Raw genomic sequence first — 12,926 nt, 5'->3', positions numbered from 1 at the left:
ATGGATAAAGGCACTGCCCTGGTGGTAGATACCATTACCCATCTTAGACTGATGAAGTAAACTAAAGAGCAACACCCAGTGCAGGCCAGCTCTCAGTCCCAGGAGGTGCTTATCTCCCAGGAGGAGCTTCTCTCAGCAGCCAGACTGACTGTTGAACGGTCAGTTGATAGGGCAGCCTCCCCTCCAAACCCCTGGAGGGCAGGGCCAGGCCTGTCTGGTGCTTAGCCTGCTTCCTGCAAGGGTTGAGAGGCGCCATCCCCTCTGCCGGGGCATCCTCGCTGTTTCATCCCTATGGGGCCTGGCCTGGAGCAGAAGGTTCCTGACACTCCCTCCCATCTGCAGCCCGGCTTAGTGCCTTGTTTCTCCTCGTGTCCCTTGGATAACCTGAAAAAGCAAAAATCAGGAAAGGGACGGCTTCAGCTCCTGAAAGTTCTGGCTTTTCTACACACGACTCCACTTTAGCTGAAGCATTCCTGGCACAGGCTACTTCCCAGAAGGAGTCCTGAACAAGGGTTGTCAGTTAAAATACAGGATGCCCAGATACATTTGAGTTTCTGATAAACAACAAATAATTTTTTTGGTATGTCCCATGTAAGATGTGAGACATAGCAAAAAATGACTTGTTGCTTCTGTGAAAATGTAACTGGATATCAGGTATTATTGAAACAGGAGGGAAGGGGGCAGGGCACAACCCTTGAAAGAATGACATAGCCCGAGGACCTGACATAAACTGATTAGAACCAAATGGGTCCAAGATGGCGGACAAGTCGACTTCCACTAGACCCTGAGCCTTGCTCATTGTAACACAGCAGCAGGCTAAATGACACACCCACAGGGGCCGTGACAGTTCCAGGACTGACCACAAGGATCAAAAAGTGGGCGGTGACCCAATTACTGGAAATCCCCACTCCTTCCCCAAATAGCTGGACTACTCCTCCCACTTATTAGCCTATGAAATTACCCACCCCTATGAAAACTAACAACCACATACTCTGGTGTCGCTCTCGCCTTCTGAGATGGCCCACACTCTGTCTGTTGAGTGTGTGTCTCTCTAAATAAATCCACTTCTTACCTATCACTTTGTCTCTCACTGAATTCTTTCTGTGACGAGACATCAAGAACCTGAGCTTCATTAAATCCTGAAACCAGGTGTGATCTCAGTTGGAAGACTGTGGGTTTTGGCCAGGTTCAAGTCCTGGCCGTGTGGGTTCAAGTCCCAATCTGAGTTGCACAGTTTCACTGTTATTTCCTGTCTCTGGTGGCCCTACCCTGAGCTCACCCAAGCCTGTCAGAAGTGATTACCAGGGGCCTCTTGGGAGGCCTGGCCTGGCCCACTTCCAGTCCAAACCACCTCTCACCTAAAAGGAGAACATATGTGTGGGCTGAGGCTACTGCCCACTCGGGCCCCTCGGGGGATCAGGCCTCCCAAACCACCACACACACTTCCTTCTTCACTCCTGTGGGCTCCTCAAGCCCTAGTCGTCTGCGCTGGTCTCTGGCCTGCCCTCCCTTCAGGGCTGCATCTTGCCTCCCGGTGCTAGGGACTGACACTGGCCCTATCTGGCCCTAAGGAGCCTAGCTCAGCGCCAGGGCCAGCCATCTGGAGCTAATTTGACGCCATGGCCTGTGCATGGCCACCGCACATGATGACTGTCTACATCCGGCTGTGCTTCCAGCTCATTCACTCATTTAGCAGAAATTTATGCAGGGCCCACTATATCAGACATTGTGTTGACTGCATGGGCACTGGGGTAAGCCCAACAGACCCATTCCGGGGGAGGTGCTTCTTGGGATCATGTAGATAAATATGGGGTTACCAACAGTGACAGGAGCTATGAAGGAGCATATGGGGAGCTTTGAGAACATGCAACCAGAGGCCTGCTCTGGTCCAGGAGTCTCCTTTGAGCTGGGCCTGGAGGGGAAGAGTTACCTAGATGGGGATAGGGGGTCAGGGAGAGCTTTCCAAGCAGAAGAGGAGCCTGGATGCAGGTTGATGGGGCAGGGGCGGGGCATCTGGTACTTTCCAGGGCTGATGGGAGGCCGTGTGCAGGAACATTTCCACCCACCTCATCTCATCTGTCCCTTTCCTCATTCAAAGTCACATGCAGGGCCCATTACATAATGTATGCATCCATTGCAAAATGAAAATGCAGGGCCCTTTTTAAAATATTACTAAGAATTTCAAGATGCCTCCACAGGGTATTAAACCAAATGTGGACCCTTCTGAGCTCAGGGCCCTGTGCAACTGCCCAGGTCACATGGCTGGGAAATGGGTCCTGGTCTCATGACTCGTGTGTGTGTCAGGTCAGGAGCTGGATCTGAGTCTTCTGCTCATGAAGGTGCTATACAAGGTCAGTTACTGGAGGCCCTGGAGCAGCCAGACAGGCACTGGCAGGCAGACGTGACTCTGAGAACTGGTTGATACTTCACCTTCTGGCCCTGCTTCTCCATCTGTAACAGGGATCATGATACCCTCTGTAAAGGGCTGAGAGTGGCCCCCAAAGATATCAGGTCCTAATCCCTAGAACCTGTAACTCTTACATTATATGGAAAAAGGGTCTTTAGAGATGTGATTAAGTTAGGGATGAGATGGGGAGACCATACAGGACATCTGAGCGGGCCCTAAATGCAATCACAAGTGTCCTTAAAAGAGAAAGGCACGGGAGTCCCTGGCGGTCCAGTGGTTAGGACTCCGTGCTTTCACTGCCGAGGGCCCGGGTTCAATCCCTGGTCGAGGAGCTAAGATCCCACAAGCCTCGTGGCGTGGCCCCCCCCAAAAAAATAAAAATAAAAGAGAAAGGCACAGGGAGATTTGACACACAGAGTAGAAGACAGAACAGAAGATGATGGCCTAATGTTAGAGTGATACGGCCACAAGCCAAGGAATGCCAGCAGCTGCCAGAAGCTGGAGGAGGCAAGAACAAGTGATCTCCTAGAGCCCCTGGAGGAACTGTGGCTCTGCTGACACCTTGATTTCAGTCCAGTGGTACTGACTTTGTAACTCTGCCCTCCAGAACGGGGAAAAAATAAGTCTATATGTTGTAAGCCTAAATCTACTAATCTACTTTCTGTCTCTATGGATTTCGCTCTTCTGAACATTTCATATAAATAGAATCATATAATATTTGGCCTTTCATGTTTGGCTTCTTTCACTTAGCATGATGTTTTCAAGCTTCAACCATATTGTAAGCATGTATCAGGACTTCATTCTTTTTGTTGCCAAATAACAATCTATTGTATGCATATACCACATTTTGTTTATCAGTTGGTGGACGTTTGAGTTGTTTCTACTTTCTGGATATTATTCATAATGCTGCTATAAACATTTGTGTTTGTGTAGACACATTTTCATTTCTTTTGGATAAATACCTAAGAGTGGAATCACTGCTGGGTCATATTATAACTATATTTTTTAAACTTTTGAGGAACTGCCAGACTCTCTTCCAAAGTGGCTGCATCATTTTATAATCCTACCAGTTGTGTGAAGAAGGTTCTAGCTTTTCTGCATCCTCGTCAACATTTATTATTGTCTGTCTTTTCAATTTTAGCTATCATAGTAGGTGTGAAGTAATATTTCATTATGGTTTTGATTTGCAGTTCCCTAATGACTAATAATGTTATGCATCTTTTCATGTGCTTATTGGCCTTTGTATATCTTCTTTGGAGAAATGTTTATTCAAGTCCTTTGCCCATTTTAACAAATGGTTGTCTTTTTTTGTTACTGAGTCATAAGAGTTCTTTAAATATTCTGGATCCTTATCAGATATATGATTTCCAAATATTTCCTCCCATTCTGTGGATTGCCTTTCAGTTTCTTGATAGTGTCCTTTGCAACACATAAATTTTTAACTTCAATGAAGTCCAATTTATCTATTTTTTCTTTTGTTGCTTATGTTTCTGAGAACGGAAAGTTCAAATACCTATCGAGTATTTTTTTTTATTAATTATTTATTTTTGGCTGCACTGGGTCTTCGTTGCTGCGTGTGGGCTTTCTCTAGTTGTGGCGAGTGGGGGCTACTCTTCGTTGCAGTGCGCAGGCTTCTTAATGTGGTGGCTTTTCTTGTTGTGGAGCACGGGCTCTAGGCGTGCGGGCTTCAGTAGCTGCAGCCTGCGGGCTCAGTAGTTGTGGCTCACGGGCTTAGTTGCGCCACGGCATGTGGGATCTTCCTGGACCAGGGCTCGAACTCATGTCCCCTGCATTGGCAGGTGGATTCTTAACCACTGTGCCACCAGGGAAGTCCCATGGTGAAGCTCTTGCCCCTCTTTCCAGGCCAGTGCCTGGGCTACTCAGGGCAGAAGAGAGCAGACCCCTTGGTCCTTTGGGCCATTGTGCAGTTGATCTGCTGTCAGGGCCAACTCAGCCATTAGGCCCAGAAGGCACAGTGCCAGGGCCTACAACAATACTTTTAGGGGCCCATGAAAAAAAAAAATAATTTTTTTTTTGGCCGTGCCATGGCCAAAATAAATAATTTTCTTTTTCAGGATCTTGATTCCCTGACCAGGGATTGAACCTGCACCCACGGCATTGAAAGTGTAGAGTCCTAACCACCGGACCGCCAGGGAATTCCCCCCAAATAATTTTTTTTTTAATGGACGAAGGGGCTCACAAAACTGCCCACAGCCGTGAATCATGATATAACCCTGTGTCCTGTCAGTGGAATGGAGGGGGTGCTCCAGCTGGGGATGGAACAGCACTGACCCCTCCACAATGTCCCAATCTACTTCCCTTTTGCCCAGCTGCCCACCTTTGCAAGGGGCCAGACTGGGGCTATGAGGACAACACCTGGGTGGGCATTGAATTAGGGGCTCTGAGTCCCTCCCCTTGAGCTCATTAAGACAGCTGATTTGCCAGACCAGCAATTCAGATGGGGCAACCTGGGGCCCAAAGCAGACCTACAACTATTGTTATTACTACTCTTGTTTTTATTGTTACCACATTCTGTTCTTATTGTGCCCCGCTGGTTAAATGTGCTTTCAAATACTAGCTGTCATTTTCTCTTCATGACAAGCCTGTGAAATGGGTAGAGTGGGCATATTATTCCCATTTTATAGGTGTGGAAAGTGAACCTCAAAACACTGACACCGTTAAGCTGCAGAGAAGGGACTGGAAACCCAGGCTTCTGATCTGTGTGTTAGTATGTGTACATTCTCCCGTTAGGTGACTTTTGAATCTGGCAGTGGGGGTTAGTCCCACTAGTAAACTTGCCAAGGTTAATTAATCAGACCTCCCATCCCGGGCTGGTCACAGGTCACGGCTGGGGGAAATGGCCGATATCTTGTTTCCTATCAGTGTGGTCATGAAGTAGATGGGAGGTCAGTTCTGCCCAGTGCCTGTAGCCCTCTGCCATGATTGCCGCCTGCCTCCCTCGCCCTTCCTCCCCCACCCACCCCAGCTTCTCAGAAAAACCACTTCCTGAGGTTTATTCCACCAGGCAGCTTTTTCAGGCGGTTAATGGATTGCTGTGATTTAGATTTGTGACATTCCTGTTTTGTGTTGTTTTTTCTAATGCACGTATATTTATTTATGTTGCCTTTTATAAAAAGGGGAGAATGGTGGGATATAAGAGAACAGTATATCTATATATCATTAGGAGCAAAGGCGTAATATGGATCATGCCAGAGTTAGTTCCATAACCATATTAAAAACAGAATGTAACACTCTCCACCAAAAAAACGGGATTCTGAAGCTCAGATATGTCATTTGTTAAATGAAAGTGACGTCCCTGGTAGAAAACACCCTGTCCTCCTTCCCTTCAGCTGAGAAGAGGGAGAAGAGAGCAGTACTGCGGTAGAAATAGGGCCCTGGGTGAGCTTGTTCTGCCTGGTGGGCATTCCTGGGGTCTTCATCCCTGGCAGTGTAGGAGTCAGTTCCTTGCTTAGTTACCAAGAAGCTAAAATAGTTATGCGGGACCTTTTTTTCTTTTTTGTTTTCCCCCAATCAAGGAATCCACTAAGAACCAGAGGAAGGAAGGGGAAGATATGTGGGGGCCACACATATATAAAAAGCCACTTGGTTTCCTATTTTTAAAAAGGTGAAATAGGAAAAAAAAATCCTTTTATACTTTTTTAACTTTTAATAAGACATTCTTACTTTACAAATAAAGAATAAGGAGCATGATGATCTTTTCAAGGAATAAAATAAATGATGGAGAATATATGCTTCAGTTCTTATCTCACAGCCAAGTCATAAGAGAGAAGGAAGAGATTTCCTTGAGAACTAGAAGGAGTGGTTCCCCTGGAAAAAGAGTGAGAGACAGACAGACAGACAGACAAACCTGAGGAGAATGGCAAGGGAGGCTTTCCCATGAGGATCCACAAATCCTGTGAAGGACCAGCCCCATGTTGACGTGACTCTGGGGCCTCAGCACAGGTCACCCTGCGGTACTGGCTGGGCTGGGGTGGGGTGGATACAGCAGCCATTTTAAGTGATTTCCAACACCCTGATACATTCACATGATTTAAAAACTAAAAAGGACACAAAGGTTTATAATGCAAAATATACTGAACACTATAAAACATTGCGGCTTCCCTGGTGGCTCAGTGGTTAAGAATCCGCCTGCCAATGCAGGGGACATGGGTTCGAGCCCTGGTGGGGGAAGATTCCCACATGCCATGGAGCAACTAAGCCCATGCGCCACAACTACTGAGTCTGTGCTCTAGAGCCCGTGAGCCACAACTACTGAAGCCCATGGGTCTAGAGCCCATGCTCTGCAACAAGAGAAGCCACCGCAATGAGAATCCTGCACACTGCAATGAAGAGCAGCCCCTGCTCACTGCATCTAGAGAAAGCCCACATGGAGCAACGAAGACCCAACACAGCCTAAAATAAATAAATTTATTTAAAAAGAAACTGTTAAAACATTGCTAAGATAAGGTAAAGAAGACTTAAATAAATGGAGAGATATGCCATGTTCATGGGTCAGATACTCAGTATTGTTAAGTTATCAGTTCTCCCCAAATTGATGTATAGATTCAATGAAATTCCAATCAAAATCTCAGAAGGCTTTTTTTGGTTGAAATTGAAAAGTTGATTTTTAAAATGATATAGAAGGGCAAAGGGTTTAGAATAGTCCAAATAACTCTGAAAAGGAAGAAAAATGTTTGAGGACTACTAACACTATCTGACTTCAGGATATATTTTAAAGCTACAGAAATCAAACTGTGGTATTGCATAAGGGTAAACAAATAGATCAATGGAACAGAATAGAGACTCCAGAATATATATATGTCCACATATATGGACAACTGATTTTCAACAAAGGTGCAAAGAGAATTCACTGGAGAAAAGATAGTCTTTTCAACAAATGATGCTAGAACAATTGGACATACACATGCAAAAAAAAAAAAAAAAAGGAGAAGAACTTTGATCCACACTTTGCATCATGTACAAAAGTTAACTCAAAATAGATAATAGGGACTTCCCTGGTGGCACAGTGGTTAAGAATCTGCCTGCCAATGCAGGGGACACAGGTTCGAGCCCTGGTCCGGGAGGATCCCACATGCCACAGAGCAACTAAGCTTGTGCACCACAACTACTGAGCCTGTGCTCTAGAGCCTGCAAACCACAACTACTGAACCTGCGTGCCACAACTACTGAAGTCCACATACCTAGAGCCCATGCTCCACAATGAGAAGCCACTGCAATGAGAAGCCCATGCACCTCAACAAAGAGTAGCCCCCGCTCGCCACAACTAGAGAAAGCCCACATGCAGCAACGAAGACCCAACACAGCCAAAAATAAATAGATTAAATAAATAAATAATTAATTTTTTAATTAAAAAAATAGATAATAGATCGAAATGTCAAAACATTGGGGAAGGGCTTCCCTGGTGGCGCAGTGGTTAAGAGTCCGCCTGCCGATGCAGGGGACATGGGTTCGTGCCCCGGTCCAGGAAGATCCCACATGCCGCGGAGCGGCTGGGCCCATGAGCCATGGCCGCGGAGCCTGCGCGTCCGGAGCCTGTGCTCCGCAACGGGAGACGCCACAACAGTGAGAGGCCCACGTACAGCAAAAAAAAAAAAAAAAAAAACATTGGGGAAAATTTCTGAGACTTTGGCAGGCAAAGATTTTTTAGATGTGACACCAAAAGAATGATGCATAAAAGGAAAAACTGATAAATTGGATTTGATTCTTTAAAATTTAAAGCTTCTGCTTATCAAAAGACACCATTAAGGAGATAAAAAGATGCCACAAACTAGGAGAAATATTTGCAAATTATGTAATTGATAAAGGACTTATATTCAGAAAATATAAAGAATTCTAAAAGCACAACACTAAGAAAACAAGCAACCTAGCTAATAACTGAGCAGAAGATTTTAATAGACCCATTAAATGGCAAATAAGCACACAAAAATATGCTCAATGTCATTAGTCATTAGGTAAATGCAAATTAAAACCATAATAAGAAAGCACTATGCTCCCCACTAGAATGACTAAAATTGAGAAGATTGACCTGCCAAGCGTTGATGAGGATGTGGAGCAACTAGAACTCTCATACATTGCTGGTGGGAATGTAAAATGGTGTTATCAGTTTGGTAAACAGTTTGGTAGATTCTTAAAATGCTAAACATATACCTACCTTATAGCCCATGCATTCCACTCCTAGGTATTTATGCAAGAGAAATGAAAGTATGTGTCCGGACAAAGGCTTGTTCATAGCAGCTCTATTTGTATTAGTTCAAAATTGGAAACAACCCAAATGTCCATTAATAGGTGAATAAGCAAACCCGTATTTTCATGCAATGAAATGTTACTCAGCAATAAAAAGGATGAAGTACTTATTATGCTGATTGAAAGAAGATAGACCAAAAAAACCAACAAAAAGTGCATACTGTATGAGTCCATTTAAATAGAATTCTAGAAATACAAACTAACCCATAGTGACAGAAAGCAGATCAGTGTTTGCATAGGGGGTGGTGGATGTGGAGAGAGGGATTCAGGGAAGAAAGGATTGCAAAGGTGAAACCATGTAACTTAGATTGGGACTTGAACCCAAGGTCTGTTAACTGAGATTACACACCTGGTCTCAGGACTTAATGAAGCTCAGGTTCTTGATGTCTCATTGCAGAAAGAATTCAGCAAGAGACAAAATGATAAGTAAGAAGTGGATTTATTCAGAGAGAAACACAAAAGGTGAGAAAGCCACCAGGGTATGGGGTTTGTCGGTTTTTATAGGGGTGGGTAATTTCATAGGCTAGTAAGTGGGAGGAGTATTCCAGCCATTTTGGGGAAGGAGTGGGGATTTCCAGGAATTGGGCTACCACCCACTTTTTGACCCTTATGGTCAGCCTTGGAACTGTCATGGCGCCTGTGGGTGTGTCATTTAGCTTGCTGATGTGTTACAGTGAGGTATACTGAAGCTCAAGGTCTAGTGGAAGTCGACTTGTCTGCTGTCTTGGACCTATTTGGTTCTAATCAGTTTATGTTGTGTCCTCAGGCTATGTCATTCTTTTAAAGGTTGTGCCCTGCCCACTTCCCTCCTGTTTCAGTGGGGCCCAAGGAAACTTTTGTGGGTGATGTATATATTCACTTTCTTAATTGTGGTGGTCATGTCACGGGGTACACACATGTCAAAACTTCTCTAATTGTAGCTTTTATTTATTTAGGCCACACCCAGTGGCTTGCAGGATCTTAGTTCCCCTACCAGGGATTTAACCCGGCCCTCGGCCATGAAAGTGCAGAGTTCTAACCACTGGACCTCCAGGGAATTCCCAAATTGTAAATTTTAAATATGTGCAGTTGTTGTATGTCAGTTATACCTCGATAAAGCTGTTAAAATGTTCAATTTCTTAAAAATTTAAAAGGTAATACAAAAAAAAAAAGATAAAAAGTCACATAACTTAAGAACTAAAAAGTACAGAAAGGTTTACAATGAAAAATTCCTAGTTGCCCAGTTTCCACCACCCACTACAGGTAATAAGAATCTTTTGCATTGCTATCAACTTTACTTAAGTGAATGTTTACCTTTACTGACAATAGTCAATAGTAAGTAGCAATTCAAACAAAGATTTATGTACCCTTAGAGAGTCAGATAATCTGTAGGAGAGCCTGCTGGTCAATGTCCAGTACTGTATTGAAAGAATACACTGTAATCCTTTTTGCCTATTTCTAAATTTCAGATAACTTTTCTGAGAATTCCCTAGTGGTCCAGTGGTTAGGAATCTGAGCAGTCACTGCCAAGGGCACGGGTTCAATCCCTGGCCAGGGAACTAAGATCCCACAAGCTGCACAGTATGGCCAAAAAAAATTAAAATTAAAATTAAAAAATAAGTTTCAGGTAACTTTTCTTATGTTATCTATGTGTTCATTTCCTTTGTCCATTTTCCTTTTGTATTGTTGATCTTTTTCTTCTTGATTTCTGAGAGCTTTTTACATATCAGAGAGGTTAGCTCTTTGTCTATGATGTGAGTTGCAAATATATTTTCCAGTTTATAGTTTTTCTCTTGCCTGAATTTTTTTTTGGGGTGGGGGGCAAAGCAGAACATTTATTCATGGAGTATAATTTATCAGCCTTTCATATTATGACTTCTGGATTTTAAGTCATAGTTAAACCAGCCTTTGCCCAAGATCATGAGGAATTATTCTATGTTTTCTTCTAGAACTTTTATGTTTCATTTGTACCTTCAGATGGTTGGTCCATTTGGAATTTATTCTGGTGCACAGTGTAAGTTGTGGGATATAATTTTTCTACTTTTCTTTTGAAACATTAACACATTTTTGAAATAAAGCTTTATTTTCTCCTGGTGTTCTAAAAGTACTAGCATTGTGGACGAAACAATGACTAATTTTTATTTTTATTTTTTATTTTATTTTATTTTTTTTTTTGCGGTATGTGGGCCTCTCACTGTTGTGGCCTCTCCCGTTGCGGAGTACAGGCTCCGGACGCACAGGCTCAGAGGCCATGGCTCACGGGCCCAGCCGCTCCGCGGCATGTGGGATCTTCCCGGACCGGGGCATGAACCCGTGTCGGCAGGCGGACTCTCAACCACTGCGCCACCAGGGAAGCCCAATGACTAATTTTTAGAAGTTTACTTTGGAACTTAGGGCCATGCGGTGGGACATTTATCAGTATGGCTTGAATGTCACTTTGAGAAGCAAAAGTTGCTTACTCTACAGTTTGTAAAAGTTACCTTTGAAACCAACATTTATTTTATTACTCAGGGCGTTTCCTTTTTTTTCCTGCCAAATCAAAATTTGGTAGCTGGTGGGGGTAATTTCCAGTAGGTTGCCAAAGGAGATAGTTTACAGTGGGGAGTGGAAAATACAAAACAACAAAAGTAAAAAAACACAATAGAAAAAATTCCTTTATGCATGCATTGCTCTCTAACAGCTCTTATCAAAACTTCCATTGAACTGTAGATCACAGAGAGGTATTGTTCTCTAGCTGGAAGCCACCACTCCTTGGTACTTGCCCTGAGGCAGAGAAGTCTTTGGTTTCTCTGGTCCCAGTTCAAATCTGACTTAGCTTTACCATGTGACGGTATTGAAGGGTAGCATTTCAGAAAGCAGCACCGTGACCCCAAGGCAATGATCAACTAATTCAGACAGTACAGTTAACTTGTCCTCTTTCAGTCAGTCATCCATTTTGCTAATGTTTTTGGTCATCTACTAGGTACCAGGCACTGTCCCGCCACCATGGAGCCCGCAGTCCACTTGGGGGAGGAGCAGCCATTATGGCACATGGTAGAAAGTGTCTGACAAAGGAAGACTAGGGAGGTGAGGGGGCCCAGAGGAAGGGCAGCTCAGTGTGGGGAAGACAGGGGACGATGACGATGCTAGAGGACTGATGCCTAAACTGAGTTATGATGAATGGGTAGGAATTCGCCAGAAAAGGAGAGGGGAAAGGGTACTCCAGACAGGGGAAGAGCATTGGCAAAGTCACAGACATGTGATGTGTTCTGGGAACTATAAATTCCAGCAACCAGAGTGTAGGGGCAAGGAAGGAAGAGGTGAGAGACCAGGCTGGAGAGGTAAGTAAGGGCTGGGTCCTGCAGGATTGGAAACTGACTTTCTCTGGAGGGCAATGGGGTGGGGAGCCATTACAGGTTCTCCCTGACAAACCTGCCATTTTCTGAAAAAGTCAGCCCTCTCCATGCCTTTGTCAGGAAAGGCAGAAGGTCCAGGTTTAGGCTGTGTGGAAAGAGCCCCCTTGGAGGGGCCAGAGGAAAAACAGACATTCGGTGAGCGTCCAGGGAGAGAAGCCCTTTGCGGGGAGGTCAGAGAGAGGGAGGAACCCTCTCAGGCTGCCATGAGAAGAGGCCCCCAAATCCAGGCCAGACGCAAGGAGGGTCAGGAGCGCTGAGGCAAATGTCACTTGTGCCTTTTTTTCCCCTCTAAACAAACTAAACAAAGCAGCTGCGCCCGGTGGCCCCTCAGGAAGGCCAGTCATTTCCTGAGGAGATATGAGGCCGCCCAAGCATTGTTCCCGGTTTCCAGCATGGCCGCCATTACCTGACCAGCGCCACGGCCGGTCTGTCCGCGGCGCCTGGAGAAGCTCCCACAGGGGTCTCTGCTTTTCACGGGGCAGGTTTCGCAACTCCGTCGCGTGGGAAGTGTCTTCTGCCTCCGGGGCATGGCGCAAAAGCAGAACTAACTGCCCGAAGCCTTCGCTCGCTCTCAGGATGCAGCTGGGGTGGACCCAGGGGGGCACGATGTGGCTCCGCGTCCTGCTGACACTTCTGCTCTGTGAGTTTTCACTCTCTTCCCACATCACTTAAACTTCACGAGAATTGAAGCTCGTGAAATCAACATATCTCTCCTGTCTTTTCCAGGTTCAAGCCTCGAGGGTCAAGAAAACTGTAAGTTGTAAAATTCCTACCTGTGACTCTTAAAACTCACGTCAAATTGCTCGGGTTTAATGTTTATAACAGTTCAGAAACATATTCAAATTGTCAGCTAAAGTTGATTCTGTATTTAAAGAAGGTTT

At 44.9% G+C, this 12,926-nt stretch overlaps 1 protein-coding gene across 1 annotated transcript in view; it reads left to right on the top strand.

Annotated features, from left to right (window-relative positions):
• Nucleotides 1-12,606: 12,606 nt before the first annotated feature.
• PECAM1 (platelet and endothelial cell adhesion molecule 1) overlaps nucleotides 12,607-12,926 on the top strand; it is a 38,140-nt gene continuing 37,820 nt past the window's right edge. The window contains exons 1-2 of the mRNA XM_060081505.1: nucleotides 12,607-12,685; nucleotides 12,772-12,798. Coding sequence (XP_059937488.1) covers nucleotides 12,622-12,685; nucleotides 12,772-12,798 — 91 coding nt within the window. The 5' untranslated portion in view covers nucleotides 12,607-12,621. The remainder of the gene's footprint in view (nucleotides 12,686-12,771; nucleotides 12,799-12,926) is intronic.

The sequence above is a fragment of the Mesoplodon densirostris genome, chromosome 18 (genome assembly GCF_025265405.1).
Source record: "Mesoplodon densirostris isolate mMesDen1 chromosome 18, mMesDen1 primary haplotype, whole genome shotgun sequence".
Lineage (NCBI taxonomy): Eukaryota > Metazoa > Chordata > Mammalia > Artiodactyla > Ziphiidae > Mesoplodon > Mesoplodon densirostris.
Note: the sequence above shows the minus strand (reverse complement) of the source record. Positions and strands in the feature narration are given on the sequence as shown.